At 38.6% G+C, this 21355-nt stretch overlaps 1 protein-coding gene across 3 annotated transcripts; it reads left to right on the forward strand.

Moving 5' to 3' along the window:
- Positions 1-1459: 1459 nt before the first annotated feature.
- LOC145779987 (bile acid-sensitive ion channel-like) lies at positions 1460-20996 on the forward strand. 3 transcript variants are annotated; one of them, XM_082591681.1, is made up of 12 exons: positions 1460-1747; positions 4051-4216; positions 6019-6180; positions 7573-7650; positions 8184-8352; positions 9760-9882; positions 11242-11388; positions 12293-12393; positions 14552-14661; positions 15833-15976; positions 18823-18969; positions 20680-20996. In XM_082591681.1, exons 2-12 carry the CDS (start codon positions 4062-4064, stop codon positions 20937-20939), a joined length of 1596 nt encoding a protein of 531 aa, XP_082447807.1. In that variant the 5' UTR covers positions 1460-1747; positions 4051-4061; the 3' UTR covers positions 20940-20996. The 3 variants fall into 3 exon arrangements, with proteins under 3 accessions (XP_082447807.1, XP_082447809.1, XP_082447808.1); XM_082591683.1 differs by having other exon boundaries at positions 20758-20996; XM_082591682.1 differs by having other exon boundaries at positions 9763-9882.
- Positions 20997-21355: the final 359 nt, after the last annotated feature.

Below are 21355 nucleotides of genomic sequence, written 5' to 3' on the forward strand. Positions count from 1 at the left end.
CGCCTAAAAACGAGTTGGGAACCACTGGAGTAGACAATCGGATACAGACATTGCCGTCGGCTGCAGCGTGGGTCAGGTGTAGGCTACGTCGAAAGGCGTAGCTACACCGATGCATAGCGCTCAAGTCCGCTTTCCCGCAATGCAGGATAAAGATAATAAAACAAACAAAAAAACAAAATTTGTGCTTTGTCTTAATATATTTATTGACTTCAACAATATCAGACTTACTAACTAAACTACTAAGTAGGTACAAACAAAATACATACATTGTTTTGCTTAACAAACTAGACGAATAAGCAAAACACAGCCATCAATGAACAAACAAAACTTCGTTCAATTTTTTATTATGGTAGGCTTACTATACTGAGCAACACCCGTCAAGGAAAGAAGGTCATTTATGTAATTACAGAATACAAAGTTATGTTCTTCAGTAAAGTAGCTGTATGCTTGAAATTTTTTCCTTGTTACGGAAGAACGTAATCTTGATTCCAAATTCAATTCCTGGTAATTTCAAAATTTCGAAAAAACTAAGTGCATTTTTGGAATCAGGGGCCCTGAAATACTCTAAAATGACTCTCACCTTTTGTCCCAAAATTTTTTGTTGGCCTGTGTAATCAAACTAGTGTGTATCAAATGAGTGAAGAGCTTTTTTTTGAACTCCTTCTCTAATTTGACGTTTTCGCTACCTTTTCAAAGAAATTTGGCTTTCAAAAGTGGGTGGGCCAGGCCCACCCAGAAAATAAAGTAGGTGGGCCCAGGCCCACGGGGTTCCTCCATCCCTGGGCCTCCAGCCGCCGAGTCAGCCGCTACGCGGCTGACTGACACAATGTCTTGGCTTCCCCCTAACAAACTTTCTAAATACGCCACTGTTTTGGGCACTTTTTAAATTTCCAAATTCTTGTATGTTTCGTTTCGAACGCAGAACTTCGAAATGAAACACAATTCTTCACTCAGGAATTATTTCGAAAAGAAATTAAGACAGGCAATTTCGCTTCGAAACTTATGAAAGATTTGATTCCATTAGGAGATGCAATATTGTACAGTACCGGTATAATAAAACTTCAAATAATTTTTTTAGGGGTCTCCGTGACTCCGACCGCTTCGAATGCACCAAAAGGGTCGGCTAAGAATACTACTAATATAGTCTTTCGCTGCTTCCTGTCTGTTGTAGATTCTAGTTATGGTGCTATTTTATTTGCATTGTCTATATTTTGTACCGTATACTTTTCTCGCAACAGACAAAATAAAAGGTTTCTCTCTCTCTCTCTAAGACAAAAGGTTGAGAACCACTGACTTAGCCTATATCTGACCAGACCCTATTCAATAATTTATGACATCATATTGCCACTTATATTTCAACATAATAGCACCTTTCATTTGAACTTATAGTGGGCCTGTGGCCACTTCGAGTTAGATTTCAACGTGTAGCCTACTCATAGCTAGACTATTGCAAGAAAATTTTGGAGAGGAATGAAGCAACTAACCCAAAACAACTGTTTGAACAGTCAACCGATTTGGTTTGGTCTTTCAGGAAACCTGTTCTAGACTGGCATTAGATTGTTGTTCTTTTTAGTGCTTGCAGCTGGTATTTTGTAGGTCTATTGATGCTAAAGCTCAATGACAACAGATTGCTTTTGAACACAAAAGCAAGCAGAAAGGAGTTCTAAAGCAGTCAACGGAATTCTCTTCTTCACAAATCAAGCTGTGTAAAAAAACTTAAATGTGTTTGGATATTTGAGCAAAATAGGTTAGTTGCATAACATAGCCTACGTTGTATTTCCATTGTAAACAGCTAAACATTTAGTGTTTATTCTAACTATCACTCGATCATGGTCGAATTAGTATCCTCGTCGAATAACAGCCTAGGCCCTAGGTGGAAAGACTTGGCATTGTCGAAATAGGCATAGGCCTATATTTAAAAAATAATGATTTTAGTTTGCTATAAGTTAGTTTTATTTTTGACCATCATGGGCAGCAAAAACAGTAAGCCTACCCCTACATGCCAACCAGAAACTTTTAAAAGAGAGGTGCTGGTTAATTTTGTATCACAGCCTGATGTCATCTCAAAAAATATATGTATGGGCCATTGCCAGGGGCTCTATCCACTTTTAAAATTCGGGGGGGGGGGGTGATTTTTGGACAGTTGGCTAAAATTGTCATAGTCATTTTAACAACAACTTTCAACTTGTCTTAGTCATTCCAACTACTCCAATGAGTGGGTGGGTGATCACTCCCCTCCCCCCCCCCCTTGGATAGAGCCCATGGCCATTGCATAAAATCTATTCAACACTCATAGTCATGTGCAGTACAGAATATTAAATTGAATAAGTGGCCTAGCTTACTGAAGACAGCCTACAAGAAAATTTTCTACTTTCAGTGCTGTATAAAGGAGCTTTAATTTATTGTTAGGCTAATCTATCACTATTCACTACAAGGACAACCCTGACGAAAATTCGTTCTACGTGAATGAATAATGATGCTTTTGCTCGTGCAAATTTGAATTTAAAATTGCCAGATGAGTCAAGTGAACTTTTTACTGCGGTTGTCTCAACAATTTCCCAAGTTTACTCACTCACATTTCAAAAGCATTTTTTCGGTGCAGTGCGTATCTAACAAAAAGTTGTCTGATTGATTTCTGTTGTTTTTTGTCGATTTTGATGTATTCCTGCCAAAAACACAGCCGTTGAGCGGTGTCGAATCATCATTTTTTCGGAATTTTGTACCAGGCTCTGCCATCACTCGGCTACGCAACCACAACCAACATGAGGGATCTCTAAAAAAGGCCCTATCAAAAACCAGCAGGGATTTCGCATTTTCCAGACTATGGTTTGAGCTCCGACTCTTTCTTGCCCAAAATGTCCCAACCATCTTCTTCGTCGTGTGTCACACGGCTGTTGCCCAGAGCTTCACGCAAGCTCTTGCTCTATCGTTGCACTCGGCTAAATCCTGTGCAGAGTACCTTGCTTTTATGACAATACATTTGAGTCCAGATGTGGTTTTTCTCATGACGTCGTTTGCTCTTGTCCACATTTGCAACTTGTACTTCTCATGAAATACCCCAGTGTCGCATCAAAGTTTCACATCTGCCAATATCAGTTCTTAGAACGTAGGCGGTTGAGGCATCGCGAATACTTTCACGGTTCACGCTTTCCAGAAGCCTTCTACGGAAGAGGAGCTCCATATTGGCTGATGTCGGCCCGACTGCCAGTCCCTCCTGCCATAATTGATCCGCACATTGGTGGTAACCTTGTCTTGACCCAGTGGGACAGCTGAGGCAAGGAAACTTTTTCTTGTTTTCAACCGCCTGCGTGCTGGAGTTTGGCCATGCCGTATGTGTCTCAAATCCATATCCTGACAAAATCTTTCCTTTCTGCTGGTTACGGTTTTTCTGACGTTGAGGAGGAGAATTCCAGACAGAATGCGTAGCAACGTAGGCTAATGTTGGTTGGTATTAGAAAACCTGTAACCAAACGGCAGCTTTAATTCCATGTGAAGGCATTATTTTAGGCTTGTGTTGAGCGTTCCCGCACTAGGCAAACATTTTCTGCAACTAAATAGCATAGGCGTAAGGCTAAAGCAGTTGACCTAATTGTATCAGGCAGAGGCAGGCTGGCAGGGCATCCCAATTAGAGCTTCCAAGTTTCTGTAAGAAATTATTTTGAAAAAGTAAGCTTAACTCTTACCATGATTTCCTTATTTAGCCTATGTTCCCTGCCATAATTTATTGTCCTCAGCGACATTGTTCTCTAATGTTTCTCAAAATGGAATGATAGAATTCACGAATAGCTAGTACGTATTACGAATTCTACTCCCTTTTAATGAGGTGAACCATTACACATGATGACTATGGAGTTAATAGGAAGGAAGAGAAGCATGAGCTGTAAAGAAAAAAAGTGTGGGTTTAGAAAACGAAAAATTAAAACTCCTTTCTTCTTAATTCTATGGTCATCATGATTGTGTAATGGTTTACCTTTTAATAGCTACATTAACTAGTAGAACAGTACCTTGATAGGCTACTATTTGTTAAAATTTAACAATCGATGTGTTTAGAAAAACAAGAAATGGAAAAGATGAAAATGCAAAAGGTTGCTTTGTCTGCTGACAGGGTAAAGAGATCGTTTAAGCCAGTAAAAAGACTCTTTGTGGAATTCTCTTACTTAACAACCTGCCATGGGTTCCGACAAATTGTAGCACACCAAAGAAGACCTATTTTCCGGTAACGCGTGATCTAACTAAGATAAGCTACTTTAAAAAATCTTAAAACCATCAGCCATTTATTGTCCCGGTTCTTGAAATTGCCTAAGAATTGCTTTGACGTCAGAATCTCCAGAGACAGCTCAACGATAAAAATCAACGTATTTTTAATTATTAGACTTTTTTGCACAAGAGTTACTTTTTAAAAACAAATTTTGTTTTTGTATAACACGAAATTACTTTGTCTTTCTATCGTTCGAAGTCCAAGTAGGCTACCAATGTTTTGTTATGCACTTCAAACAAAAATGAAATCCATTTTTGAATCTCAGAACCCAGAAAGTTTCGTAAAATAGCTTATAAAGTGTAACTAATGTAACATTATACTTTATTCAGAATATTAAGTCTGTTTCAAAAGAAACAATTTTATTTCGTTTCTTTGCATAGGCTAAGTTCTTTAGTCTTGGTTTCGTTTTGAATTTGGTTGCTCGGTTTTGAATCTTTGGTTTGGTTTTGAATCTTTATCCTCGGACTGATAAAGCCTTGATAAGCCATTCCTGGTAGTTTCGCATACTTGTATAGAGGCTTTTGACGTAGGGTTGGTTACTAACAAGGGGCAGAGCAAAGTTTCCGATTGTTGAATTGTTGTTTTCGGGGAACTATTCCATCCATTGGGTGCCACTGAATGGAGAGCAGTTCTTATAATGCGTTGCTCAGGCGCACACTCCGAGAGTCGAATCAGAGCCCATTCATCTTGAAGCTTCTTCATCCACGAAGTCACGCGCTAACCAACTGAGCTATCGGAGTGCTCACTGCTCAGTGAAGAATTTCGTAGGCGATGGGCCAGTTCGTTTCAAATTCATGTAACCTTATATTAGCGAATGCATAAGCAGATTTATTTTTTACTTCATATTAAAGCAAACATAATACATTGCTGTAATATAGCATGGGTTCAGAAACGAGTAGAAGCGATAAAACACTAAGGCTAAAGCGTGGTGGAGACTGAAATAATGTAGACTACTAAGTTTCTACTGGGCATTATTTAGTATAACTTATATGTATTAAAGTTAAGGCGGCATAATCACAGTCTCAGGGAAAGCAATCAAGTTGCTTATTTGCAACAAAATGTGGATCAATGCGGTCCAACAATATCTACTGTACTTTGTAGTTTGTACTTTGTCCCAGGCGTGAAATTTTTTTCCCACAAACTTTTTGTCTCATTTGCATATTTTTGTAAGTGTAGCCATTACTGGATATCGCGCGGCGTGCGTAACTGTTTTCACCGATTTTCGCCTTCACAGCAGCCGATTTTCGCCCTCCAGGTCCAAATCTAAACAGTGAACTTGAAAAAAACGTAGCCTGGAGACACACCTAGTGTATTCAAGTTTAAAAAAGTTGAGAAAAGAAATTGATTCTGGTCGCTAGTCTAAAAGTAAGATTTTCCGAATTGATTAAGAATTAACCCTAACCCATTAACCCTAACCTTAATTTTTTTTGAAAAGATTAATGTAAGAAAAAACATTGACCATTGACGATGGGCGTCGAAGCGATGTCCTCACGAATGTAAGGCAAAAGACGAAACCACTGAATCAAACACGCCAACGAAAAATGTTTGCATTTACACGGTATAAAAACAAACTCTATGCAAAAAAACAACAAGTTCGTAAAAAAAAAATTCGCGTCCCGGGCTATTCTTGGTGTGTTTGAATTTTCCAGCCAAGAACGATGTTGCCCCAAACCGACATTGACAAAACCTTAATTTAAACTTACCTTGTAAGTAGCCTACATGGCCACGTAATCTCTATATGTAGCCTGTATTGTTTTTAGATTTATATGGGCAGTGCTTGTTTTTGGATTGTTTTGTGGTCTTGGTCAGGAACTGTACGACAAGCTACACGAGTACACTGATCATTCGATTGTAACAGATTTGCACGAAGAGTATGTTTCTGATTTGGAATTCCCAGCTGTTACGATTTGTAATATTAACAGGTTTGTTGTCACGTTTTGACGATATTTTGAACGCATGAGTTCATGCCAAACACTTATGCTACCGGCAGAGGTGGGCATTCGCTGTTTGAAAGAAGCGTGTTACCCCTACGCTACAATATGCCAAAAGAGCGGTGTTAGTTACTAGCAGAGATGTACGTATACGCCGCAAATTCTACCCCGCATACTTGCGGCGTAGACTTTTTGTTTGCGCTATAAGCTTGCGGCCACATTTTTTTGGATAGTTTGCGCTTGAGGTTACGCCGTAAAGTTTTCGCGGTTTTTTAGCGCATAGCGTCAACGCATACTTTTTAATGTATTTTTTCGCTACAACACGCCAATACCTTCCAGCGCTGCAGTTGAAAGAATGTTTTCAATGGGCAAAGACATATTGGAACCAAAACACATCAAAATGTCAGATGAACGCTTTCAGATGCTTGTGTTTCTTCGTGGAAATTCAAAATAAAACTTGTTTGTTTCCAGTGGTTAATACCGTGTGAATGTTTGGCACCTAGCAAACAAAATTAGTTTGCGCTAGTGTATGCGCTGACGCCGCCAAATTTTTTTACAAGTTACGTTGACGCATACGGCGTATGGTTTTTCGAACATTTGCGTTCACGCTGACAGTATTTTTTGTATGCGCGTACATCACTGGTTAGGCTACTAGTCGATAAAAAGTAACTTTTGTCTTAAACTGACAGTGGAAAGCTCTATATTCAAGTACATTGTGAAGTCAAAATGACCTTGAAAACAAATGATATCACCTTTCAGTACCACATTAGGTTACACTGCCATTTCAACGTCGCTATGGAAAACAAGTTCTTGGTGAAATTTTATTCGTACGCTCCAGTGTTTTCGATTCATATTTTTCTATTTTAAATTGGAAATTAGCGGATAGCGTCAGTACGATTAAAGAAAATGTAGCGCCTCTCCGCTACCGCTGCATTAGGGTAAGGTAGCGTCGCTGCCATCACTACAAATAGAGTAGCTGGCCAGAAAATGAAAAAATTTCATGATTTTATTTCAAAATGAAGTTTCCGCTTGTTGTTGAAGTGTTGTCTAAATTATTTCATTTGAAAGGAGAGCTGTTCTTGAAATGCGCTGCTCAAGCGTACACCACGACAGTCGAACCAGCTCTGCTTGATCTTGAAGATTCTTTGTTCATAAAGTCAAGTGCTTTATTCGCTGAGTAAACCTCTTCCCTTTTTTCATGTTGTCTCGTTTAGCAAATGAGAAACAACTGCTCAACCCTCATTGCAGTCAATTAGGCTACTCATACAGGTTAAATGATCTACTCTGTAAATCCACAATCGTGATTTTGCTTTCATGTGTCTAATGGCTTGCACCTGTATTTTACGACTCAACTTTTGCCGTGTGACCATTTTGAAATTTCAGATTTGTCAAAGAGGTTGACGAATTGAGAATAGCTAAACTTGGTGCTTTATTTGAAGCTGCATGCAAACCTGAAAACAGGTTAGTGATTTGCTGATGACTAGGCCACCTTTCGAACTTACGATATCTGTTGTTTTATTGTTTGTTTGTTTGTTATATCTTTATCCTGCATTGCGGGAAAGCGGACTTGAGCGCTATGCATCGGTGTACGCCTTCCGACATACACCTGACCCACGCTACAGCCGACGGCAATGTCTGTTTCGGGTTGTTCACTCTACTTATGACTTAAATTTTGTACTACCCACGAAATCGATCACTGGGTTGAGGCAATTATTGTCAAGTTTCTTGCCCATAGAAACAACAGCAAGTGCGGGTGGCTGGGGTCGAACATGTAGGCTCTCGATTGCGAGCCCAACGCGCTAACCACTCGGCCAAAGCATTTATAATATATTTTATGCTTTAATGTATTTTACGTGAAAAATAAAATCATTAAGTTGGTTCCGTGCAAAGGTATCCTACTGGCTGAAGATTACCAATTGCCAGGGTTTTTTCCGTTCTCTTTCCAAATTGGATTAGCCTACTATAATATAAATTTAGGCTCATATCATGCGCAGGAACTCCAAAGAATGGTGGAAACAAGCTACCAGTGATGTAAAGTCAGAAATCCGACAAGCGGGAGTACAAAGATATTTCATAAGTCAGGAACTGTTATCAAAGGGATGGGTGCTCAACGATACAACACTGCGGCATTGCTCTTTTGAGAAAGTGAAATGCACTTTGTCGGTAATAGATAGACTATACCTCACAGCGGTTGGTTTTGACCTTGTTAGGCTAATTAATGCCAATTTGAAAATATTTAAAAGACTTGTATGAACACACCTGCTTGGTGGAACTAGTAACAATGCACTGTCGCCTATTAGCCTGTCTGTAGCCTACTGTAATGCAAAGTACAGAACCAACTCAACATGCAAGCGGTGGCAATGTGCTGCCAATCTACTGTAGGCCTATATGTCACAGTATGACACCCCGAGGACATCGACATCAAAGACTAGCACATCATGTTTTGTTTGCCAGAATATTAGTTCTGATTTCCGGGTTTCTTCTGCTGTGAATTTGACTTGCTTTTTTGTAAATTGACTTAGTAGCCTGATGATAAATTTTCATAATTTACCGTTGATGTTTGTACAGTTCACAAGTCGTAGGCTATGGCATATTGTTGTTTTCTTTTGTATAAATTTTAGCTCAATTATCTCAGGGTTGATCTCTAAGTGGACCACTAAGCGGTTTAAACCTGGTTTTAACCGGTCAAAACTAGGTTTAAACCGGTCAAAACCCTGACCTGACTGGTCAAAACCCTGTAATGAGTTGCTTGATCGTGTTCGCCAGAAAATCACTGAAAATGTGAGGGAGGAGGGAGAAGGAAAAGATGAAATTGACTGGTGAATGAAGCATTTGAATATACTGGAGAGACTTGTTAATTCCAATTGTTCAATTGAGGTGTTCTACATAAAGTAGATAGGCATAAGGCATCACAACTTGTTCCTTTTCCGATAATCCTTTCTTGGCTTGACATGTACTTTGCTTCAAACAACGAATCATAAACTATCCTGTCTTTAATTTTTAAAGCATCTTAGAATATGCATTCGCATTGTTTTATTTTAACTGGATAAAATTTGATGGCAAATGTTATTCAAAAAAAAATTGTTGGAATAAATTCTTGTACTTCAGTTGGCTGTGCAAATTGTTCATCGTTCTACCAAGCATTTTTTGGTTCATCAGAAACTTATTTATTTTTAGAATTTGAATTTTCTCCATAATTAAAATAACCAACTGATTGAAATATCAAAAACAAACAGAGAAGTTGAATATTTTTTGTTCCAAATCCAGCATTTAGGTTATGTTGATCAAAACAAAATATAGTTGAACATCATTACTAATAACATGGAGGGTACTACTTTTAATTCAATTGAAAAGCAACTTGATTCATACACTAAAGGGGTTTTGACCAGCAATAGGTGGTCAAAACTGCCCGGTTTAAACCAGGTTTTAACCGGGCGGTTTAAACCGCCCCGGTTTAAACCGATCAACCCTGATCTGCTATGAAAGCCTATAATGGGCTACTGTGGATTCATTCGATTTTTTGTTTTAAAAACTAGAAGCTTGCATCTTAAAGATGATTTACATTGTTAGCAGAATTTTACCCGGATTGTTACCCCCATGGGCACATGCTACACGTTTATACCACAAGATGGAGCCAAGCAGATGATACCTGGGAGTAGTCATGGATTAGAACTTTACATAGATATTAATCAAGTACAGTATATATATTAATCAAGTATATATGTTAATTGCATATGGTGCTCACTTAAAAACAAATTGCAGCAGCTACGAACAAAAAGCTTAATGCTTTCCAAATGACAAATATTGAACAAGCATGCCTTTTTTTATTGAATGATGTAAGATATGCGAACTTGTGTTTTCTGATGTATTTGTTATTGTTTCTTTTATATTGTAAAATGAAAGTAATCTATGACTAGTTTTTAATAAGTTACTTTAAAATATCTCCAAATATTATAGACTTACCTGATGGCAATATGTTTTCAAACTACCAATCCATTGGCCTTTTGTTGCAATACATTTGATGTAGAATGTTTAAGTGATTGCTTATTGTCATTGACTCATTGAGAAGTTTTGTAAAATGATTTTGACAAAACCTTTAAAATTCTGATAAGTCATTGACCATCAACGTAACGGTAGCATATGCTATAGCCTCTATAGTCTATATCAGGGTGGTCCAAACCCTGGCACGCGGGCTGCATGCGGCCCGCGTGAAGCTTTTGTGCGGCCCGCGAACACTTTGCGCATGCCGGAATTATCAGTGCTAAATCCAAGGTTTAAAAATACACCTACGTTTTATAAATACATGACATTCGCCACAACCTTAAATAAATCGCGCATAATCGGGTCAATAGGTAACTATGAGGGAACAATGCCGGTTTGTGAGGACACAAACGTGCGTTGATATTTTGCTTTTGTTGCTAGCACTTTCTCCGTCATGAAGGCACTTTCTCCGTCATGAAGGAACTTTCTGCGTTATGCGAAGCGATTAAAAAGCGACACAAGGAACAGAATGGCTGATGAAACCCTGGATGCCTGCTTACGTCTGTCGACCACTGAATTTAAACTAGAGATCGACACTATAATATGCAAAAGCAAAAAACAATAAATTGTTTTGGTTTGCTAATTTGTTTACGTGTTATGTATCGTATCTTTTTTACTAGCTGAAAATCACTTTTTGAGTCGCAAACAAAGATTCAAAAGTGAGTTAGGCGTGCAGCAAAACATTAGGTCGATCAGAACAGCAAACTCAGTCCTTTCATTGCAACTGTATTTTGTCAGCGACAAGATTTGTTAATGTTCAAAGCCTGCGAATAGTAAGAATGTAGCTAAAACAGATCAAAATCTATAAAAAAGAAGTTCAAAATCGCAACCTAGTTAAGTTTTTATTTAACAACATTTCTACTTTCAGCAACGCGTTATCATTTCTGACCATGCGGCCGGTGAAGTTTTTCTCAGACCCTAATGTGGCCCTTCATGTTTGCAGTCTTGGACCACCCTGGTCTATATCATACAGTATTTTTGTTAATTTGCAAACATCCTTTTAATATTTAGTTTGAATACACAAGGAACAAAAATGATAGCCTTACATCTGGAATTAAAATCCTCATACACCATAAAAACGATCTTCCACACGTTGAGCGATTCGGACCTTCAGTATCAAGTGGACACACAGGACACATCGTCATCAAAGAGACTGTTGTGAGATCTGTAACCATTAATGCGCAGTTTATTGTACTTAATATTTGAAAAAATAGCTTTGTACATTTTGCCTAACCAATGAGTTGCTATTGACATGGGCCGCAAGACAAGTTTTTCGTGGTGCAAAACCTATTTTGGTCCTGGTTAGTAATTTAACAAGTCGCCAACACTTTTGTGAGGCCTACATTTTTTTCGTTCGTATGTCTCATAGCAGTAGCAAAAAGTAGCCTTGTGTTAGATCTGTTTGATGCACTTTTCTATTGTTAGTCCTCACAACTTAGCCTACTGCCACCGCTTGATATTATTTCGCCACAGTGGCGACACCATGTGGTATTGCACGATACCACGGAGCCCACTACGGCATAGAGGTCAAGATGTTTTTTACTGCAGAATGTAGTACGCGGAAGGATCTCAATTTCACTACTCTTGTTTGATACATCTTGAAAAACTTTGTATATAAAAAAAAAACACTTGAGCTTTTCCGCCCCGTTAACTCAGAGGTTACGCACCCGACTCCAAGCGTCGCTGGTTCGGCTCTCAGGGTGTGCGCTTAAGCAACACATTTTAAGGACCGCTTTCTTTCAGCTGCACCAAGTGGATGGAATAATTCTCCGGCAACAACAAGCAGAAACTTCACTCTGTCAATTTTGGTGACCGGGCTTGCATCAGTGGTTCAAAGTCTTTAGTAATATCCGAAACTGCCAGGATTAAGCTCTCAAAGAAAGCTTTCTCAGTCCGAGGATAAAGATCAAATCAATCAAACTACATTTTGTTGCGGCTTGAAGATTTTTGTAAGTTAGAAAAATCTTCATTTTGTTACAGCATTATTAAACAAACCTGTGAAACTAAACCTGTTGGTGTTGTACTGCATTGCGCACTAAGAGTCTAATGCGGTACGTTTCAGAGACATTTGTTGTTCAAACCATGGGGAAAGTGCGAACAAGAAGAAAAAAAATTGTTGCATCATGAATATTACACTATTACGTCTTGCATGGAAGAATGCGCGTATGTTTTGTAAATTCTTTGTATTTGTGGCGACTCCGATAGCTTTCTTTAATTAACGTGTACTTTTGTATAGCCTATCATTTCTTTTGAAACCATAATAAGCCATGATCTTTAAATCTGCCAAACACGTGACCTACTTGATACCGCAAAGCTTAGGTAACGCCTAGAACATCACACGCCCAGGGCGAAAGAGAAAATTGAATTGAGTCCTGTCTTTGTCATGAGTTACCATAGGGGGTGGGGGGAGACAGGTTATACCTGGGACTGGTATATAAGTCCCCCCCCCCCACTCCCCTTGGTAACTCATGACAAAGGCAGGACTGAATTCAATTTTCTCTTTCGCCCTGGGCGTGTGATGTTCTAGTCTTTTCCCAAAGCTTATGATAGGATTCAGTGCATGCTGTGACGTTTATTTTGAATATCCTGAATGAACTGCTGCAATGGGAATAGGCTAAGCACACTCGTGGCACACTACATTTCATTGCGACGGTATCTGTTAGCAGGCGCGGAGTTATGGGGGGGGGCGGGCCGCGAAATTTTTTTTCCCACGAGATTTCTGTTACTTCACATAGACTTTGTACTTATACCGTGTGAATGCAGACATTTTTCGTTGGCGTGTTTGGTTCAGTGGTTTCGTCTTCTGCCTTACATTCGTGAGGACATCGGTTCGACGCCACCGAAGTCAATTTCTTTTTCTTTACATTAGCTTTTGCGGTGCACGAAAGCTTTTCATAAAAAGTAAGGTTAGGGTAGTAATAGGTTAGGGTTAATTTCTTACTACCAGAGGGGCGAGGGAAAAAAATTTTGCGGCCGGGGCCCCCCCCCCCCCGAAATTTTGTGAGGAATTTTTAAAATTGTATGTTTTCGCATCAAATGGTTTGATATGCTTCTAAACAGCTGATATTAGGCCCACGGCGGACTTAACTTACCCCGGGGGTGGGAATAATTTTTAGTTATTGTTATGGTTCATCGATCAGACTCCGTTATTTTTTTTTCATACAACTTCAAATACATTTTAATAGCAACCCCCATTTGGCACGCGTGTGACGTCACGATATTGAGAATGATGCTTTCAGTCTCCTTATGTCTCAAAAACAAAGCTTGCCTAATTTTAAACGAAACTGCATTGAAAGAGCGAGTTTTGCCAATACCAAACATTCAAATATCTTAGCCAGGAATTAGCAACAAGAAAACATAGCAACTTAGCTTTATTGCCGAAAAATGCCGAAGAAAACATGATCTTACCATTTTACAGGAATATTCATACCCACATTTTTGTTGAAGATGCTCTCAGAATGCACCAAATTCAAAGTAATTTTTCTGGGGGAGGTCCCCAGGCCCCCGCCGCTGGGTGTCGTCTTAGACAAACACGCTGTAAAAGCCCTCCCCTTCAAAATTCCTGGCTACCCCACTGCATGCAAAATATACAAATATCCAATTGGTCATGGATACTCCAAACAGGGTTTTAAACCAGATTTCAAGTTTACTTTGCATGCTTAGCAATTTTTATTCAAGCAAAATTTATTTTTTAAACATTGACAATTGATGAAAATGGCTGTTTTAATGTCTATTTTGTACTTGTAGCATGCCCTATATGTCGTAGTATCATTGTTCATATTTTTTTTATCTATTTCTTTTTAATTGATTTTCAAATTTTCTGGCCTCCCCCGAAAAAAACTCCTAGATCCGCGCCTGTTTGCTCGGTAGGCCACCACATACAGTTGACCCAACCAGTTAACAAATCAGTCATTTTAAATTGATTCATTGGCTGCAGACGTTGAATCAAAGTAAAACATGACTGATTTGCTGTCTGGATACTTAGTAGCCTATTATTTGAAGTAGGCTACGCCTTTAACCAGGACTTAAACCAATACAAACGTTGTTTTGACGAAAGGTATTGGTATATAATTTTAAGATCTAGGCTTTGGTATCAAATACTCAAGCCAATGTTTCCTACTTAGATTTTTGCTACTTTAAGCACTTTTCTAAAACATATGCTGTCATTTAAGCTTGACTTAATAAAATAGCTTACACACGTGGAGTTTAGAAAGATTTGAGCATAGGCCTACCCAATTGTACCCATGGCAAACCAATGGTGAATCACAAATCGGACAGCTAACACTTTTTTGAAAAGCTTATCGGCCATATTATATTGCAGCGTGCAGTACATTGTAAACAAATGCGGATGCAAACCATTTTGGGATAAATATTTTCAAGTTGAAGAGTGTGATGCTTTGAATATTTTCAATTGTTCCGGTAAAGCCGAAGGTGATTTCACTCTTTCTTTAATCACATTTTTCGTTGTTTATCACATGCAAAAGAATCTGCTACTGTATGACAAGTAGTGAAAGTTTATCATGAACATTAAAACAGAAACAACAAATCGAAATAGTTTTATTCTCGTCTAGCAATGTTATTGAACAAAAGTTGCTTTTGAGGTTATGAAAGCAGTCTGTGGAAATCAACAATTCCGCCCCGATAGCTCAGTTGGTTAGCGCTTGACTTCGTGAACGAAGAAGCTTCAAGATTATGCGGCGGTGGTTCGACTCTCGAGGTGTGCGCTTGAGCAATGCATTCTAAGGACTGCTCACCATTCAGCGGCACCTAACGAATGGAATAATTCCCCGGCAATAACACTTCAACAATCGGAAACTTCACTCCGTCAATCTTGGCAACCGGCCCTGCGCCAAAGCCTCTTCAAGCAGCCTATGCGAAACTACCAGGATTAACCTATCAAAACTTTTTCAGTCTGAGGCTAAGATTCAAAACCCACCAACATGCATCCATAGCAGCCTACTTCTTCATTGCTGTGTTAGCCTAATTTTTTTGTTGGGTTTGTGTGTAACAATAAGCCTAGGCTGCATGCATCCAAACAGAAGCTGTAGGCCTACGAAGCCAAAATATTTAGTCTTGTTGCAACAAAAAGTTAGTAGCCTGTACATGACCTAACGTTGTTGAACTAACGTGTTCAAATCAATAATAATCCAGCCAATAAATCACTTCGTTTTTGCATGGATTCAATGGATGCAGAGTGCAGATTTTGAATCTATGATTGAGGAAGTGGTTTGTTGGCTGAGAATAAAGTGCTTGAAAAAAAGCACACTTAAAATCAACATGCAGGTGCAATTGGTTGAAAAACCACATGTAGGCCTAAGTACCTAAGTTTATCGCTGCTTTTATTTTTGCGTCAAAAACATGATAGCCTGGTGACGTCAATTTTGTCGCCAATGAGCGCATTTTAAACGTGTTTTATTGTTTTTCTCTTGTGGACAAGTCCAGGGGTGCCGGAACGGTTTTTGACTGGGGGTGGGGCAGGGGGCATCCACAACCTCTCTGCCCCGCTTTCGACGTCCCTGGACAAGTCTCAAGATAAGTTAATAGAGTCGCGCTAAATTACAGTATCAATATTAAAAATTGTTTTTTTATTTTGTTTTTGCAGAGGAGTTTCCACTCAAAAACAATCCAGAAACTTGTAACTGTCCCACACCATGTGACATGACGTATTTTGAGGTGGGAAAGACCTCTTCTTTTCCTAGTATTGAAGTTTCAGAGTTCTTGTTAACTCATTCTTATCGCAATGCAAGTACGTACATGAACAGCATATACGGAAAACTATCATTCTAAAATAGTTCAGTTGCCTAATTAGTAATGGAAGAAATGTTTATTGTTGCACTGAATGACTTTTCTAAGTTCTACAGTTGTAGAGCATGGAATCACGAAACAGGTGCAGTTATGCACGTTTTAGGTTAAATCTGCTGCTGAAAGGTCTTTCTGGTGTTTCATCAAATTAGTGTTTTAAATAAAAGTGGCACTTCAAAGTAGGCTATGCTCTTGTAGCAGGCCTACACACAAAAAGTTGAACTATACGGTTGCTCAATGCTCAGTCTCAAGCCAGGGTATGGGATGGAGTGGAATGGATGACATTTTTTTCCCATTTTTTATCCCGAGATTTTCTTCCATTCCATCAATTAGGCTACTTCCAAATGTAATTGATTGCACGTTTCAATTACAAAAATTAAATGTCTATAGGCTATTTATGTTCAACAATAAGTTAATGCAGTTTGCTTTTATCAAAGACAGTGGAATTGCATTTAATTAACAATTAGATAGCGAAAATTGTTTGTAGACTGACCTAGCAAGTTCCGTTATGATATACAACAGTAGGGCTACCATATGTCCTACTTTAGGAGGATTTTTCCTCTTTTTTCATAAAAAATTAATTGTCCTCTGAGGACATTTGAAAATGCTCAAATGTCCTCTTTTTTTTGCATTGCTATCATTTTCAACAAGGTTTTATATTTATGTGACCTTGGCGAAAGCTAAATAAGGCTAAGCAACGATACCAAAAAAGAAAAGTATGATTTCTGTGAGCTGTGGAAGAATTAGGCTAGGCCTATCCTTGTTTAAGAAAAGTGTTTATTGACTTTGAGGTTAACAATAGCTTACATTACTTGCTGTGGATATGGTGGATACATTTATTTCTGTGGCCAACGAAGGCTGTATTACTCGATGACCATGTCAGATGTATTTCTATTGTTCGACTCTTGTGTTGCCTATTTGGATGAATAGACCACTAATTTCATTTTCCGAGTTCATATTCTTTGATTGGATGCTTATTGCTTATGCTGTCTTACACCAAAGAATAGGATAACGCTTTTCAGCGATGTGTGGAAGTATTTGTCAGAGAAAAATGTTGGCATTGATGATGTTGAACTGTTCGATCTATACCAAAGCTAGTGCAAAGGTGTCTTAAACATGATAGCTAGCTTGCATTAGCCTTGTTTAAATGATGGCACATTAGAAAATGGTTCAAATATTGCAGAAATATAGATTTTTTTAAATGAATTGTTGAAAATCGAGCAATTCTTCATCTGCTATAAGCTAGTTCAGTGGTTACGCGCCCGGCTCAAGATCACCCGGCGCTGGTTCGACTCTCGGGGTATGCGCTTGAGCAACGCATTTCAGGACTGCTCTCCATTCAGCGGCATCTGGTGAATGAAATAATTCTCCGGCAACAAAACTTCAACAATCCGAAACTTCACTTTGCCAATCTCGGTAACCGGCCATGCGTCAAGAGCCTATACAAGTATGCGAAACTACCAGGAATAACCTATCAATGGTTTGTCAGTCCGAGGATAGAAATTCAAAACAAGTGCACACCCTTTGCTCAAGCGCACACCCTGAGAGCCGAACCAGCGCCGGTTGATCTTGAGTCGGGTGCTTAACCCCATGTTTGAATGTCTGAACTGAAACTATGTTAGGACCTACTCACGAAGTGTGAATGTTGTTGTCTTCTCGTTTTCAAACAATCTTTCGGGCAAATTTCGCGTTGGGTCAATGCGAACAAAAATACGAATGATTACAGTTTTAAGAAACGTAATGTAACGGAAACTTTTATCCCTCTATTTTTTAGGCCTACTGCTTTTGCGTATTTTGATACGTGTTGAAAATTTCACTATGCCATTAAATTTCAAGAATGAAAGACTTGGTGTAAAATGATGGAAGACTGTCTTTCATTCAATCATCCATATCTTCCATTTTTGAAATTTTCCATCTTCCAGCCCATCCCATTCCCTGCTCACAGCTACTGTGCTTGCAAAGTAATATTATTTTTATTCGGACAAATTGTCAGTTTGCTTCAAATGCTAAATAGAGATATAAGTAGGCCTGCTCATTAAAACAAACATGGTTATGCAAGCATCTTATGAAACCTTGGGGGAACCATGTTGTCCGAACCTTCATTTTGCGCTGAAAACTACAAATAAAGGAAAATCGTCGAATTTGGCATTACAGGGGAGGGATGAAACGCTAGACAATGGCGTCATGTAATATTTATGATCAATCCCTATTGATTTGAGTAAGTTATCGTGTTTGCAACTAAAGTTTTGTATAACTTAGTGGTTTTGCCAAAAAATACTTTCCGGCCAATAACCGATTCTTGAGTTAAACATTTTTCAGAATGTCCAGTCAGATAGCTCGTTTGGTGAAGCGCTTTTTTGAACAAAGAAACGTTAAGATCAAGCGACGCTGATTCGACTCTCGGTGTGTGCGCTTTAGCAATGCTGTTCAATTACAGTTTTCTATTCAACGGAACTTAATGGCTAGTGAACGAAGTAACTAACAGACAACACTTCAACAACAAACGGAAACTTCACTTTGTCAATCTCCGTTACCAGTTTTGCGTCAAAGCCAATTTAGTATTTACACTCATAGCCTACACTCTTACAGCTACCGGTATGTGAAACTACCAGGATTAAGCTTTCAAAAGTTTTTTCAGTCCGAGGATAAAGATTCCCATAATTAATCGTTTCCCACCTATCTGCTTAGACTGCAATCAGTTTGCTAGGCTTTCGCAAACACAACAGCTTGTTTTGAGCACTCAAAAATTAAACTTTTTTTTATAATCTTACTTTTTCAATTTTTATTCAGGTATAAAGAGTTTATCTGAGATCGACCATTCATTTGACATGCTACAACGCTTTGGAAAAGATCACGTGATGTTAGACATATTTTACGATAAGTTAAGCTACACAAGTCTGACTGAAAGGAAATCTGTATCTGAAATCAGCTTAATGAGTAAGAAAAAAGTCTAGTGATTTTATTATTGTTTGGTGTTAATACCGCAGATTAACGACAGTTAAAAATTGCGTATATTTTACGATAGCCTATTGGCAGGAAATTTAAGTTGCCGTACCTAAACCTACTTAAAGAGGCAAAAGCCTAACTGGTAAAGGGGCCCCATATTTGATTCTAAGCTTTGGAGAATAAGAAAGATGGTTTTTTTTTAGTTATAGGCTACTGAGCTATTAGCACAGACGAGAGTTGGGCCGCTGTTGTTTCATCTATTACTGGTATTTAGTTTATTCCCACCAAATTTATTAGGCTACACCGTGGCCATAAATGGAGCGGTGTTTTTTCAGGCAGCTTATCTGATAGTCTAACCAGGTTTGGAAAGCTTGCGCCACCCCACCACCTCTTATTTTTACAGCTTAAACTTCTAGATTATGGTCTAGCTTCTCTGCCACTATCACTCAGGCTCTAGTATAAGCTTATAGGCTAACTACTAGGGGAAAGTAGGGCAAAATGAGGTGGTAGGGCAAAACGAGGTTCTCGTTTTTTAATAAAACTACTTACGCAACATAGTGGAAATTTTGGTAGGAAGTAGCCATCTTGGAATTGAATCAGTTTTTAGTTTAATTCTGTAATTTTAGTGTACAGAAATGTTTTGTGCAGCAGAATTAAAAAAACAGGTAATTCGTTAAAAAAAACGGCCAAATGTTCCCGTGATTTTTTTATACTAAATAATTATTTGTTGCAGTTGTTGCTTTTTCTCATAATACTTTAAGAAGTAGTGATAGCATAAGAAGGAAAATATTTGAATTTTCTTCCACTGCAAGTGTTTTACAGCCAGTTTTTTTCTGTGTAATGCAATGGGGCATAATGGGATAGTTACATCATTGCATGAAACTACATGTGAAATGGGTTTCTTCATTTTTGTTAGCCTACTTCTGGAAGCTATATGCTACAGGACATAGCAGAATTAAACTATTTGTTTATTAATAGATCTCAGGGATTCATAGTATAGGAATCGCCAACTCGGCTGGATATCTGACAAGCGGAGTGTAAAAGTGTTGCCAGATATTTTTTTTAAATTTTTAATAAAAATATCACTTTGGCATTTTTAAAGTAGCGGTTGCCCAAAATTTTCCCATAAATAAACGGACAAGCTTTGGGCGATCACTACTCTTTAAAAATGTTAAAAAATTAGTTTTTCTAAAAATTTAAAAAAATATTTGGCAACACTTTTACACTCCCCTTGTCAAATATCCAGCCGAGTTGGTCACCCCTATACTATGAATCCCTGATAGATCTTAAATTATAGCTTATAATCATTCAGGAATATCCTAGCTAATATTTTTTATCATAATTATGGTTCAAATGTTATTTCTGCTATTTTGCATGTTTATTGTTTAATCATCAACAATAAACTTGTTTCTAGACTGTCAATGCATTGTTGCTGTGCAAATTTCTGATTCACTTCTCTCATCCCATTTTGCCCCACCCATGGGGGCAAAATGGGAAAAAGGGCACCTCTGGAATTTATTTGATACTTAAATGAGTATTATCATTTTTGATATTTTTTTGTTTGATTTGTGTAGCATGATGCCTGACCTTTCTGCTAAAAAAAAATTGTTCGTTTTGCTTAAGTTTCTAGAATTTTATGACTGTTTAGGCTTAAGTATCCCATTTTGCCCTACTTTTCCCTACACGTTCTATTTCACACAGGTGATGTCGGTGGTCTTCTTGGCTTGTGGCTTGGAATAAGCATAGTTACTATTGCAGAATTCATTCAACTTTTGATAGATGCTGTGGAATGTTGGATAGAAAAAAATAAAGGCAACAGAATGAAGAAGAAAGACCCTAATGCTCCCACAAAAACACATTCAGCGGTATTTCGACATTATGAGAATATGTGGGACGCTGAAGACAACGCTGAAAAAGCTGATATGCTTCTTGCACTAGCAGAACCACACTGGGATAAATGAAATGAGCAGTCCTTGTAATTATTTCATGAATACATTACGTAATCAGCTTATGAATACAGGTTGTCGTTGCCGTTATATTAGCCTAATAGTAGTAGTGTTGGTTGGTTTTGAATCTTTATCCTCGGACTGACAAAGCGTGGATAACTGGATAGGTTATTCCTGTTAGTTTCGCATTCTTGTAGAGGCTCTTTACTTGACGCAGGGCCGGTTACCGAGATTGGCAGAGTGAAGTTTTCCGATTGTTGAAGTGTTGTTGCCGGGGGATTATTCCATTCACCTGGTGCCGCTGAATGGAGAGCAGCTCTGAAATGAGTTGCTCAAGCGCACATCCCGAGAGTCGAAATAGCGCCGCGTGGTCTTGAACCGGGCGCGTAACCACTGAGCTAACGGGGCGGACAAGGAGTTCACTGAGTAGG

This window comes from Aplidium turbinatum, chromosome 11 (assembly GCF_918807975.1).
Source record: "Aplidium turbinatum chromosome 11, kaAplTurb1.1, whole genome shotgun sequence".
In the NCBI taxonomy this organism is placed as follows: Eukaryota; Metazoa; Chordata; class Ascidiacea; order Aplousobranchia; family Polyclinidae; genus Aplidium; species Aplidium turbinatum.

Bases quoted from the DNA above. Each gene is read 5' to 3' on its own strand.
- LOC145779987 (XM_082591681.1), top strand. From the start codon at position 4,062: ATGGAAAAGATGAAAATGCAAAAGGTTGCTTTGTCTGCTGACAGGGTA. The intron at 11,389-12,292 runs GTGAGATCTGTA...GGTACGTTTCAG, and splicing joins TCGTCATCAAAGAGACTGTT to AGACATTTGTTGTTCAAACC. The intron at 18,970-20,679 runs GTAAGAAAAAAG...TATTTCACACAG, and splicing joins ATCTGAAATCAGCTTAATGA to GTGATGTCGGTGGTCTTCTT.